This window comes from Scleropages formosus, chromosome 5 (genome assembly GCF_900964775.1).
Source record: "Scleropages formosus chromosome 5, fSclFor1.1, whole genome shotgun sequence".
In the NCBI taxonomy this organism is placed as follows: Eukaryota; Metazoa; Chordata; class Actinopteri; order Osteoglossiformes; family Osteoglossidae; genus Scleropages; species Scleropages formosus.
In genome coordinates, this window is record NC_041810.1 from 32,953,735 (window position 1) to 32,968,340 (window position 14,606).

Genomic DNA, 14,606 nt, shown 5'->3' on the forward strand with positions numbered 1-14,606 from the left:
CACTACTCAGATGAATTATTCTGCAATATTTCCAGTTTTAACTAATGATTTTTCTTAGCAAAAATACTACAACAATGTAACTCCAGCATTTATGCAGTCATTGGATGAACATTTATACTTTTACCTCTTTGCTCTTAAATGAAAAATGAGATTAGATTCAGAAGAAGTCATTTCACACTGAAATACTGTTTAAAGTTTGCAGAAGGCTCAGGTCCACCACACAAGCAGGGTCATGGCAAGCCAGGGCCTAAACCAGCAACACAGGGAGCAAGGCTGGAGGGGGAAGGGACACACCCAGGACAGGACACCAGTCCGTTGCAAGGCACCCCAAGTGGAACCTGAACCCAAGACCCACCAGAGCACAGGCACAGGCCAAACCCGCTGTGCCACCACACCCCATTTTCCACCAGTCCTTTTCACAACCAAAATGAATGTGTGAGACATTGATCCAGGCAGCTCCTTGACAGCACCTATATACATCTTTGACCCTGAAATGCAGGCAAGGTGAAGTGTAACAGGAGGACATCAGCAACAGCACAGCTGTTGGTTTTCCACATGTTGTCACTGGGAAAGACAGCAGAGGGAGGTACTTCACTGCATTTAAGGCACTGTGGCCGGATTTTGGCCGATGTATTAAAACTGTACCTATGAGTGAGGAAAGCTGGGCTGTCCCAGCATGTTGGAATCAGTTATTTCCAGACAGTTTGTGGTTCCTTGGAATCTCAAAAATGAGACATAATAAAGCTTGAAAACAGTTTATTACAGTTCTCACATGCCTACACATTTCATTCACCATCTTTTTATACTACCCAAAACTTGCTCATCTACTCACACCCAAAACAAAGACCACCAAAAGTCTCCAGCATCCAACCCCAGTAAGAGGAATTTACCAGTAAGGGAAGTGCTCTCTTCTAGAAATTTCTACAGCAGTCTGTGTCACAGGCATACTGTATATGTGTATTGGGTGTATTAAATGCATTTTCCACTTTCGATGGGTTTTGCCGAACGTAACCCCATCGTAATTCGGGGACCACCTGTGTCATATTTGGTATTGGGGACTTCATTAAGTATTGCACATAACCAGTTCACAAGCTCTCTGACTTTTTGCACATGAATCGTCTGACGTTTACAAATGTAAATTCGGCATATGTAATAAATATGATATTTGTTGTGTATCATGATGAGGGGTTTGGGAAGAGGAACAGGTAGAGAAAGACACAGCTGAAAGAACAATCTGGGGTTCAAAAAAAGGACGTGCACAGGGAGCAGCTGCTAGACAGGGATGATGAGTGTTGAGCCACAGCTCTCCCTGGTCTTGGCTTCAGCTGAGCTCTTCATTCATTGGCTGTGATTGAGTTGGAATTAGACCAAATGGATTCCACCACAACTTGCTGTCATGTAAAAATTTCTCTCTGCCGGTCTTGACCTGTACTATCACAAAGACTATATGTTTCAACTGTGCTTAGGACTTTATTTACCTTTATTAAAAAGTATACTTAACTTTTATTATATGAAAACATTAAGCTGATGAATCTTTCAGTCAAGAAGAACGAAGAAGCCTAATCATTTGTTATTAGAAATTATGCACATTGATATTCAAGCAGCAAAAATATAAATATCTGTCCAGTACTGTATTCTCCTGCCTCATGAAGATAATGTATTCACGAAAAACACTTTTGTGAGGTGAAATTTCATAAGGCAGATGTAATTAGTGTAAGTTTCAATGATAAAAATACTTATGCAATCCTGAGCCCCAAAACTGACACCCATTTACGGTAAAATGTCACCAGATTCTGTTAAAAATGTATGTGACTACTTCAACAGTTAGCTTTTGTTATTATAACTTGGCATAATCATGCAGTTTCCCTTTGTTAATTATTGTATAATGTACTGCATATGTGTCTGCCTGCGCTCTTTTGTACTGCACACCTTAGAAACACACATAAGCAAAGCATTCATTTCTACAATACTCAGGTGGTTCAAGTGTTTATGTAGTAATTCAACATTTAATGCAAAAACAGAACACACACACACACTTTTGGAACCACTTGTCCCATACGGGGTCACAGGGAACCAGAGCCTACCTGGTAACACAGGGCATAAGGCCAGCGGACACACCAGTCCACCGCAAGGCACCCCACGCAGGACTCGAACCCCAGACCCACTAGAGAGCAGGACCCAGTCCAACCCGCTGCACCACTGCACCCCCAACCAAAAACAGAACAGTAAATGCAAAAGGAATCAATGAAAACAATGTGAATGATTTGATGCTTAGTGGACAAGTAGACATGGTTTGGAGAGTCCAAACAGAGTCATGATCACTGAGATTCTAACAGGTAAAACTAGTACAGTAAATTAGTAAAGGACTAATGGAGGTCCAGAACAGAACACCACGCAATTCAATAATTGTAAAGACCACGTGGCGGTCCTGGTCTCACTCTATTCAGCTGTCAGGAGGCACGCAAAACACAAATTCAGTCCTTGTAAATGTGCAGAAATACCTCATAAGGCAAAGCATGAGTATTAAATTAAATTGCTCATAAAGTTGAATACTCATAACCCGTATGGGAGTATCTCAGAGAGGGCTGTATTCCAACCATATCAATACTACCAATATTGCTCAATGAATGCAATTTCTCAAAAAGTCCTAAAAAAATCTATTTTAATGCTGTGAAAATGCAGGTTTATGGAGGTTTGGAATGATAATTTTTTCAGATGTTCAGTGTAAAGATTAGGAGTGGAGTTGTGAGGTTAAAGAACAGCACCAGGAGAACCTCATAACACTACAGCATGAGGCTTTATGAAGATGCCACCCAGCAAGAAGCAAACAGCAGGAGAACATGTTCAGCCAAACAGCTTCAACCTCCAACACTTATGATCGACAGCTTGTTTACAGCACTGGAGTTTACTATTTACTCTTCTCCCAGACACACATCCCTGATTTTATGGGACTTGATGCTGCACAATGAAATCCTTAGAGACTATTTATTACGGCTTCATTGTGGAGACAAGAACTTTGATTAGTTTCAGCCTGTGTAAGTCATCTCACACCTACTGGCACTGACAAAGGAAAGGGTTTTCCTTTTCTGTTACTAGACTGAGTCCAGAATCCAGAATCAAGCTTCTTTATTAGTAATACAAGAAGTTTTTCTGACCCCTGCCAGCTGCAAGCACTCAGATACACTAATACAAAAAAGACCGAGGGAGGTCAAGGATTTGCTGCTGGGGAAACAGGGGCACTAATATCCTACATCATCTTAACGAAAGTACGAAAAAAGAGCCAGACACAAATCACAGGTTATCAGCTCAGGTCACCCGCGCTAAGCGGTAACATGCTGTACTTAGAGTGTAATGTTAGGCTATGGCTGGTTTTCTTCATAATAAAATCAAACTGAAAGTGGCGAGATGCTGACAAATGTTGCACGTTTTTGTGATGAATCAGTCAGAAGTCGGTAAAGTTGTGTGCCACACAGCGGGCCCAGGCCCGGGCCAAACTCGCCATGCTGCCACGACCCCCTAACTGATGAAAACAGAATGAATGCATTAAAGAAGATTTCTCTTACAGATTGTGGTAAGGGGTAGACCCCTTCTTTAGGCTTAGGGTTAAGCTTGATGATGTTGTAAAGGTACTGGGACAGCCTCTGTCCAGTCATTTCTTGGTCACTATTGAGTTGGTCTTCTGGTCATAGCTGCTTCACTGAATTTCTTTTCAAATGTAAGTCCGAAAGTTTGGCAAAGGCTGCAAAATCTGTGCTGTGAGGTCTACAAAGCCATTGTGCGCCTTGGAATCACAGATACATGTTCACTGGACATCCCTGTGTCAGCAAGGATTTTCCAAATTAACTCTCAGATTAGTTTTATCTGTTCTGAAAACTCCCACAGATTATACCCTGGAGCTTATGACATAAGCGACTTGGGACACACACTCACACATTTGCCCATTCTGGATCATGACGAAAGCCATGGAGCAGACATTTAGCTCATTTTTCTGTTACTGATTTGCTAGTAACATCCTTACAATTAAAATTATACATACACACACCTTATCTGAACCGCTTGTCCCATACAGGGTCACGGGAGCCTACCCGGCAACAGAGGGCGTAAGGCTGGAGGGGGAGGGGACACACCCAGGACAGGACGCTAGTCCATCGCAAGGCACCCCAAGCAGGACTCGAACCCCAGACCCATTGGAGAGCAGGACCCGGTCCAATCCACTGTGCCACCACGCCCCCTGCACAATGAAAATTAAGTAAGTAATATTTAATGCTGAGCTTATGGCCAAAAATACATGGGTCATTGCTTCAGGACCCTGTGTGATAGCTATGGACATGACAACCATCTGCCCCTGTTACAGAAAGCAGAGTTATTCAGCTTCTGTGACTGTCAATCACTCAGGATCTTATATAGCATATATGACATTCACAAGGAAACCTGGTCTTACACAAGTCACATGATATGCTACATGGATAATCATGTTTTTAAGTACAGATACAGGGTCAGATGACGGAAAATATGCCATTATTTTATCATTTATTCTAATGTATTAATCCACAGGGAAGCTGAAACGTTTGCTGCAACAACAGAAACACATGGAAAAACAGAAAGGAAACATCCTTAACTGGCACCCTACTCTACAACTTTTCAATGACAAAGCCAGGTACCCCATATTTTTCAAAATTATTAAACAAGTGCATTTTACACTTACACTTACTTATTTGGCAGACACTTTTCTCCAAAGTGACATACCACTCCAAGTGAAAAAAGTGTATTTCACCTACGGACGAAGAATTAGCACTACCTGTAAAAAACAACATTAATGTAGATAAATTACACACACACACATTTTCCAAACCGCTTGTGCCATACAGGGTCACGGGGAACCGGAGCCTAACCCAGCAACTGAGGACGTAAGGCCGGATGGGGAGGGGACACAGCCAGGACAGGACATCAGTCTGTCATAAGGCACCCCAAGCAGGACATGAACCCCAGACCCACCGGAGAGCAGGACCCAGTCCAACCCACTGCGCCACCACATCCCCGCGCCCCATGTAGGTAAATTAATATTCTCCAATTCCAGATCAACCAAATCTACACAAAACACTGAAATATTTTGTTTCAGAAAACAGTCTGTATTAGGAAAAAAATTAGGATCCACATCAGGCCTCGCACTCCAGTGTTATAGGTTGAGTTTTCATCATGCAGTCTATGATTTCCTTTTCAACCATGTACTAGTTCCATAAGTATTGCTGTGCACCTCACCTACCTGTGTGCAGTAGAGGCCTGTATGGACTTGAAAATTCCCTCATCTGCATCTTCGAGACACAGCTGGGACCACCCAAGGTACACAAAAACTAGAGCCACATGGCAGCGTTTGCTCATTCAGGTGGTCTTCAGCTTTACAGTGAGCAGAGAGACAAAAGAGCTCTTTGGCAGAGATTTATTGCACACTGGCACTGTACAAACTGCTCACTCATTTGTTCCACAGTGACACCACACACAGCATAGCACAGCAACAAGGATAAAAGCAGATCAGAGAGACTCAACAGATGGCCATGCTCAATAAAAGTCAAACAGAAAGATAACATTCATATATAGTCTTTTCTTCCCATAACCACATTGGTGGACAATTTTTAGACACACCTCAGATTCTGTTACAGCCACAGCTGTGTTATAGTCTTGAGACTGGCATTCTGTATCAGCAAAGTAATTTACATTTATTCGTTGAACAGACCTTTTTCTCTAAAGCAGCTTACACTCATTTACCCATTTGTAAAGCAAGGTTTTTTTTTACTGAAGCAATTTAGGGTAAGTATCTAGCTCAAGGGTACTGCAGCAGAATTTGGGCTTTGGAGCTGTGAACTAAAAGCTAAAAGGCAGCAGCTGTAACCACCACACTATCTGCTGCCCCATGCTTTACTCGCTTGTCCTTGTGAAACAATTGTCTACTTATCATAAAATCTCATTCCTGACATCAGCTGATATATATCTGTTTGTTGCACAGTACTGCCCTATACCAGTGGTTCTCAGTCCTGCTCCTGGTAGACCCCTATGCATGCTTTTTGTTCCATTTGAGCTGATAGTTTCTCTTAAATAAGCAGCTAAGTTTATAATACTACTCAAATTACATTAAGCTGAATGCTATAGATGAGGACCGGTCTCAATCATGTTATTGACACCAATTAAAATTCATATCAGTGAAGATACTTGATCATTTGCAAAACTGAAATAAGTCATGAACTTATAACTAACTGATACATAGACACTAATCTTTCACATTTGTCAAGCAGGAAAGATAGCTGTTAACTTTTTTCAAATTTTTATTAATACAGATTACATATGAACTCATTTAAGCATGACTTGAAGTACACCATTCATCTATTGAGTCAAGATGCTCAGCTTTTATGCAAAATCAATACAGAGACGAGCCAGTCAGGACAGGGGCCAGGAACCATCACTGCGGGGTGTGGGCAAGAACACAACCTCATTGTGTGTTTAGTTCCAAAGTGACCCTGGGCTGAAAATGGCCATGACATATGTCAATATGTCATACTCTTCAGAGCAGCAGGGTGCCCACAGTGGATGAGTGGCTTATCATATGGACAGGGCATGAAGTATGCAGCATGCAGCTAACATGTAGTCAATAGCACTGAGTTAGGATGTAGCCCATAACACTGAGTTAGCATGCAGACCGTAGCACTGAGTTAGCATGCAGCCAGTAGAACTGAGTTAGCATGTAGCCGGTAGCACTGAGTTAGCATGTAGCCAGTACCACTGAGTTCACATGTAGCCTGTAGCAGTTAGCATGTAGCCAGTAAAACTGAGTTAGCATGTAGCCCGCAGTATTGGGTTAGCATGTAGCCAGTAGAACCTGAGTTCATAGGCAACGTAACGTGTAGCATTCAGTTAGCATGTAGACCGTGGCATCAGGCCATGAGACAGGTGACTCACTACACACCAACAGCACAAAACTTAAATAAAAGATGTTTCACAAATGCTTTCCACATATAGATTTACTGTGCTGTTTTAGTATTTCATTTTTAGTCTTTTTGGAATGATGATGAAAATTAACTTACCGGAGAGGCCTGTTTTCTCCTATTGTGTTTGATGTATCAGAGCACTAATAGCATTTGTTTCCGATAATGAAACATTTCTATGTCACACACCTCACATTTCAACATTACACAGTAATAGAACATGGAGTACACTTTAGTATCAAAGCTGGCTCGTTAAAAATGTACAATATTTGGTATCAATGTGTTAAATAATCCCATTCCACAAAAAAACAGCTTGAAAGGTAAAGGAAAAGGTGATGAGAAAAAATAACAAAACTCAAGCGGCTGGCTTGGAAACCTAAATAATATGTCTGATTCACAAATTGTCAAATAAAAACACATGAATATTAACATGTTGCTCGAATATTAACATGTAGATGGTGGGTATTAACAATGAAATAGCTATGAAATCGATTAGCGTAATAATTGCCCAATCATAGCATACAGAATGAGCTGTCTTAACTAATATGAAAGCTAATCTTGTTCTCAGACAATTTATTTTTAATCTTCATCGGTAGAGGGCAGCAACGACTGGGCTGCTCTCCTGTGGTCAGTCCATTGCAGAGGTCAGTCAATTTAGTCCATCACTCCACCCTGTCCCTCTATATTTTGGTCCCTTTGTTATGTCAACAGCGGTGGGGCTGCAGTCACTGGAGCAGCAGCAGCTCGACCACCAGCCACATGCACCCTCAGCTCAGCCCTATACCCTGGGGCTTGCTGCTGTCCGTACACACAAAGTAGGTCCTCAGCTCGCCTTTGCCTTTGACATCGATCAGGCCACGGCATTCACAGGAGTAGCCCAGCTTCTGCAGCACAACGGACGTTTCTTCTGTCACCTGTACCAGGAGTGACAGGAGTCCACGTTCAGCAGATGGAGAGGAAAGTAAAAACAAACACTTTGCAAATCGTGTTGTGTCTATGTCCTGCACTACTGTCTGCACTTATCTAGCTCCAAACCACCGCTGTCCCCTGGAATTGTGTAATTCAGAATACTCATTTGCAAATCATCATTTGAACTACTGAAAAAACCTATATATGAGGATGATTAAAAATATCAACAATATTTAATTTCTCCTGTATAAATTACATATCTCTTTTTTTATGATAGTATCTATGTATAAGTGGTGTGGTATTAAGAATGCTTAATTTCCAGCAACTTATTGTAGATAATTTTTTACTTACTTTCATCTTTATGTATTTATCTACTTATTCCACTGTTCTCATTTATATATAGCTGCAGTTATGTACTTATAAATCTACACTACCTCAATCTTGTTCTATACCAGCTGCTAGCTGATTGCCACTTGGCTGCTGCTATTTTGTTAAATTATATCTTTCAAGAATATTGATGCACCATGGCCCAGGAAGAACTATGTTTTGTTATCTCTTGTACATTTGTATAACAGTGGAATGAAATTAGGGTTAGGGTCAGAGTCCAGGAAGTGTAAGTGTCCCTTGAACACTGAAAAATGTCACAGCAGAGATTACTGCATAGGAAGATGGAAGAAGAGGGCATATACCTGGACTGTACATATCTGGACACAGATGAATGAACAGGGAGCATTGGAACCTGAACTGCTAACTAGATCCTAAATGGATGGTACCTGGATTTTGCCCAGCTCTCCAGTGCTCTCCATTCTGCTGGCCACATTGACCGTGTTGCCCCAGATGTCATACTGGGGCTTTCTGGCTCCAATGACACCGGCGATCACAGGCCCATGGTTAATCCCTGGGAAGTGACAGGCAGAGTACAGCACACAGTGATACAGTGAACCATGTGCGGGAAACAGAATTAGATTTGTGCTAAAATAAGAACATACAAGGCAACATGGCATTTTGGCTTTGCAGAATTACAGTGTACTATGTTACATGCCTGCAGCTTGAGGAAATGATGTTCTGAATTTACATAACTGGGATCCCACACTGGGCTGTACAGCATGAAAGCCTATGTCCAAATAAAGATGACAGTCATTGTTTTACTGCACAAAATACATGTTACCCCTCCATTTTGAAATAATTTTCTATTCAGAATACTCTTTGCTAGATTGAACTGTCAACACTTAAAACACTATGGAAAGTCTATTGTTCCATGATGATAGCTGCTTCTACACCAATGCAAATAGCCAGCTGGATAGGTTATCACTCCGTTTCTACTGTTATCCTTCTTAATCTCCATTGTAAATGTACTGAATAATAATAATAATTCTAGTGTAGGACTAGGATAAATACAATACACTGACTAACTGAAGCATTTAAAGATTAGCAGCAGACAAACAATTATTTTAACAGAGAGAGCTTTCAAAGAAAACAGTAAATGTGAAATTATGAATTATTAATAATAATACGATGAATTATTATTAATAACTGAGAAATTATTAGTACACTTTAATGAGCATTACAGCATTGTGTTTTATGTTATTAATATATGTTTAAACTTCAAGTGGACCAATTCAACACAGTGATACTGACTTCCTGCAAGTCAACACATCGACTTATCAGGCGTAGCATACAGCTGGATTCCACAAAAAAGCTTTTTTAATTTCAATGAACGCTATGCAATTTCAGCTCCAGGTTTCAAGGAAGATGTATAAATCTAGCTAAGCACAAGTGAAAAAGCTGCAGAGTGTCCTCAGCTAAGGCTTTTTGGTTTAATGGTTTAATTCATACAATTCATGTCAACAGCTCAATTACAGTAAACTAATTAAAAGGTGAGCTGGAACAATAACTCAACTGTTATTGTTCCAGCTCACCCTAGAGCATGAACGCCTGGAAATGCTACTCGTGATCAGGATGTTTCCAGAAAGCATTGTGCTGCGATAAGCCTAAAAATGAGAACTATGGGTAAAGGTATCCGTGGAAGCAAAAACATACAAAAGGGGCTCTTTTCATCTGGCTTAGCCAAATGTGTGTGCTGAAAGTGAAAGATAAGACGGAGAAGAAATACGGGATGTCCAGCGTTTTACCTTTTTCTACATCTCACATAAAATACCTACAGTAAAAATGTCCCTTTGTTGTCTGCAAAGCAATTAAATAACAAAATGCCAGCAGATTAGACATAAATTCATGAGTCATGTATAGCTTTTGTAAATTGGTTTTATGCAAAAGTTTATAATTTATCACAGATATACTCATGTAGCTGTTTCTAATAATTTGCAGAAGGGTGGCCAGATTTTTCAGAATTCATTGGAGTTCTCATGCAAATTAAATGTAAGTTTTTCAAGCGGGAGAAATTGACATAAATGCTTCCGTCTTCCACATGTCTACAAAGGGAACTTAAGGTGTCAACCAGAACACTGAAACACATTTCTTTGGCAAAAATTAGAAAATGTTTAGTCCATCTACTATAACATGAAGAAACGAGTTTGGGCTGGGATTTAACAGGAAAATAGCTGAGGAGAAATCAAATGTTTTTGTTAAAGGTTCTCAGTGGGGTGCAAGTACCCCACTCCAGTGACCCTGTATCTTATTGAATTCCTAGACAAAATGCGTCAAAGTTCCTGGAGAGGCTTTGCATTTAAAACACAGCTGAGATGAACATTCTGTGAAGGAACACTGGAGTGAGATAGATTCCGTGAATGAACTTGAAGTTTTGTTCCTGGATGCTGGGCGGGGGGGGGACACAGTGGCACAGTGGGTTGGACCGGGTCCTACTCTCCAGTGGGCCTGGGGTTCAAGTCCCGCTTGGGGTGCCTTGTGACGGACTGGCGTCCCGTCCTGGGTGTGTCCCCTCCCCCTCCAGCCCTACGCCCTGTGCTGCTGGGTTAGGTTCCGGCTCCCCACGACCCCGTAGGGGACAAGCGGTTCAGAAAGTGTGTGTGTGTGTATGTGTGTGCGCGCTGAGAGAGGTACAGGCAGGAAAGACTTTATGACACACATAGTCACTAAAAGACATGTCAAGGTCCCGCTTCCAAGTTTCCTCAGTGCATTAAAAGAGCCAGTACCAGCACTTGGTACAATGGTATATAATGGAGAAATCATGGTCGTTTGGTGTAATGAGCTGTTTCAAAAATTTTCTTAATTCTGTCTGTAATCTGTTCTCGTTTTCCAGAGCAATTGCTGATGCTGTATTTATAGAAGTCTGTATTTTGTAGGTTGACATTATTTTGTAGAAGGTTAAAGCCCACCAGTGATTGATCTGCAAATAAAAATGAAATATCCAACACCCCCCCATCTTGGGTGTGTCCCCTCCCCTTCAGCCTTGCTGGGTAAGGCTCCGGCTCGCCGCGACTCCACCTGGGACGAGTGGTTGTAGACATTGTGTGTGTGTATCCAACACCCCTTTAGATAACCATTTCTGGAGCTCAATTTGGTGAATAGCTGGAGAGAGATCTGGGTTGAGAGCAACAGAAGACCATAACTATAACCCCAATTCCAAAAAAGGGGGGAGAGTATGAAAAATGCTAATAAAAACAAAAAGGAGTGATTTGTAAATTTACTTTGACTTGTATTCAAACAAAAATAGTATAAAGACAAGTGTGTGTGCATCTTCCAGCAGGACAACACCAAACCACATCCTGCTGGGACTACAAGTGCATGGCTGCGTAAGCAGAGAGTACAGGTACTAGACCGCCCTGCCTGCAGTCCTGACCTGTCTCCAATTGAGAATGTGTGGCACATTGTGAAGCAGAAAATATGGCAACGAAGGGCCTGTACAACTGTACAGCTAGAGACCTGTACAATGGATGAATGGGGGAAAATTCCGCTTGCTAAACTTAACCAGCTGGTGTCTTCAGTGCCCAGATGCTTAATAAGTGTTAATAAAAGACACGGTGATGTTACACAGTGGTAAACACTCGACTGCCCCATCTTTTTTGGAACGTTTTACACAAATCAATTTCAGAATAAATGTATATCTTCAAAAAAACAATGCGGTTGATGAGATGAAACATGAAAATACCTTGTTTTACACTGTTTTTGTTTCAATACAAGTCAAAGTAAATTGACAAATTACTCCTTTTTGTTTTATTAGTATTTTCCATACTGTCCCAACTTTTTTGAATTGGGGTTATATAAAAACTGTTGAGGATAATGAGATTTCTCTTAACACCTTTCCAAAAAAGAGTGTTTAATATGAGTTTATACCTTTTTTAATGCCAGCAGAGATATTACACTGATCAACATCGCGAGCTTTGTTGAGGATTAGGGTTAGGGTTATGTCACCTGTCAGTTGTCTTAGGACATTTGTCTTTAGTCTCATCTTGTGTGGCTTAATTTTTTAAGTAAAACTCTGGACTGTACAAAACACCTGACTGGAGAGGGAACAAAATGTCTGAACTCCAGTTTTTTCATACCACCACTGCTTGGACAGAGTTACTTCAGTTGTTAGCATGAATTACTATAACACAATATAATAAGGCAGTTTTCTTAATTAATTACTCTGTAATAATGCTGTATGTCTACCTGCACTCGCTGAGCTTTCTCAGCTATTATGTACCATACATTTGCCCACAAACAAGTGCTCACAAACAAACTACACAAAACATGGACAGCCCAAGGCAGGGCTAATGATCACCTATATTGTGAGAGGTTCATCCCACCTCCTGCTCACTTGAAAACAAGGGCTGGTGGAGGCTGAGAAATTAACGCAGAACAGGGCAAACCATAACAGCAGAGAAGGCCGCATGATGGCTTTGATCCCATAGTGTTCAACTGTGTATGTGACAAAATGCAAATTCAGTCCTAGTAAATATGAAGAAATGTCCTTGTAAGTCAAAATAGGGGTATTAAATGAAATTCCTTGTGAAGACAAATTCTTGTAACTCCAGTGGGAGCATCTTAGGGTTTGACTGCATTCATTCATGCACTCATCAACTAATGAATTACATATTGGACACTGATGTCAGCAAGACACACAAAGTTTCTACTGTGCTCACTGCAGAACAAACTCCTAAAGCTAGATGAGGAACATGACCTCCAGTCTTCGCATACTCAGGACCCTAGAACCCCACATGACACGGGGCTGAGCTTTTGGCTGGAACACATATCACTTATGGCTTTGGATCTGGTTATAGTAATGTTCATAATGAGATTATTTCAGTACAGCTTTGGTAAATAAGATGTGGTGGCCATGCCTGCCTCCATCTGTTCCTAAGGCCCAGCTGTATTGTCAAAGATTCAGTTGTGGTCAACTCTTGGCCTCATCATAGCAGTACTTAGCTGGCTGTGTCTCTAATTAGCTCTGAGTGTGTGTGTGTGTGTGTGTGTGTGTGAGAGACAGTCCTGAGTACACTCACCCACTCGCAGCCGGAAGCTATTGAAGGAGTGACGATTGATTCCGTCCAGCTTGCCCATGAGGGCGATGGCAAACTCCACCATGATCCCAATCTGGGCCTGCTGCTTCTCTTTGTCCTTAGAGGCACAGAGACAAGCAAACGGTTTTACCATGATTAGCCAAAACAAACAGCACTCATGCGCTTAAAAAAACAAATGTAACATAAAGGGGTTTTTTGATATACAAAATAATGCAAATTCCCAGCACATTCTCACGCTCAGCCTGCTCTATAGTGGCATCTTTCTGCAGATGTCCATCTTTTCATAGGTTTAAAATATTGAATTTTAACTGTCCACTGTTAGGGACAAAGAGAAAAAATATTTTTTTCGCTGAAATTCTAACAAATGTAGTACCACACTGCAAAAGCAAAATGCACAGTGAACATGGATGCTAAAGAGAAAAAAACTAAAATGGGATTTTTTTTATTTTTGTGGCATACATAGTTATACATGTAGCAATGTACAGTGTTTTATTGAACACTCCCTGTTCATTCAATGCTCTCTCTGTATGGAGAACCAAAAAATGTGTTATGCCAGTAGACTTAATAGGGACAGAAAACATATCTTTCTACACAGCACATATCTACAGTCAGCATTACTAATTAGGCTCATATAGAACACATTCTGGTGACCTTAACGTATTTATGCTGGGAATGTGACAGGACACAAGCTCACCTGATTGGGGTTCAAAGAACCATTCAAAGAAACATTTAACAAAAGTTTGATTTGCCCCCTCTATATTTCTGTTAAAGTAGTTATGGAACATAGGTTGAACACTCTTACACACACAGCAAGGAAATGTATTTTAATGCTACAGTCTACACCCGAAGTGTCTTGTGTAAATATATGGATGCGCACGGTGTTTAATTTTCTTATACTTGAAAAATTAATATTTGATCTGCACAATAATTCAAAGGAATTCCAGAAGGCCTGGACACCCTTCTGGAACTTATTAGACACTTACACAAAATATTGTGTATATAACATAATCTGCTCTGGTTTTAGGTATGTGGATGTTTTTGCAATTGTACTGTTTTTGCCTCTATGCTTCTGTGACCTAGAGCTGTTCATAAAACTCAATTAAAATGAAAACACTCTGTCCAGTTGTTAGACTGACCATGTGACTGGAATGAAGCGAGTACCTGGTTGTTCTCCTGCCCCAGGGTTCCACTGAGCCCAGCAGCAGCCATGTAGGTGCTGCCAATGGTTTTGATCTTCTCCACCCCACTGAATTTGGGCTTGGACAGCAGCTGCTGGGACAGGACTTTTGCTTGACTTTCTCCA

The 14,606-nt window shown here is 41.0% G+C and overlaps 1 protein-coding gene across 10 annotated transcripts in view; it reads right to left on the bottom strand.

The window, feature by feature from the left end:
- Positions 1-7,299: 7,299 nt before the first annotated feature.
- Positions 7,300-14,606, bottom strand: part of LOC108932972 (adenylate cyclase type 2-like) — a 73,863-nt gene continuing 66,556 nt past the window's right edge. For 5 of the 10 annotated variants that reach the window (XM_029252062.1, XM_029252065.1, XM_018749716.2 and 2 more), the window contains 4 exons: positions 14,465-14,575; positions 13,286-13,400; positions 8,657-8,781; positions 7,300-7,888 (listed from right to left, as the gene is read on the bottom strand). In XM_029252062.1, the coding sequence (XP_029107895.1) occupies positions 7,742-7,888; positions 8,657-8,781; positions 13,286-13,400; positions 14,465-14,575 (498 nt within the window). In that variant the 3' untranslated portion in view covers positions 7,300-7,741. The remainder of the gene's footprint in view (positions 7,889-8,656; positions 8,782-13,285; positions 13,401-14,464; positions 14,576-14,606) is intronic. The other 5 variants (XM_018749722.2, XM_018749721.2, XM_018749718.2 and 2 more) reach the window with 1 other exon arrangement.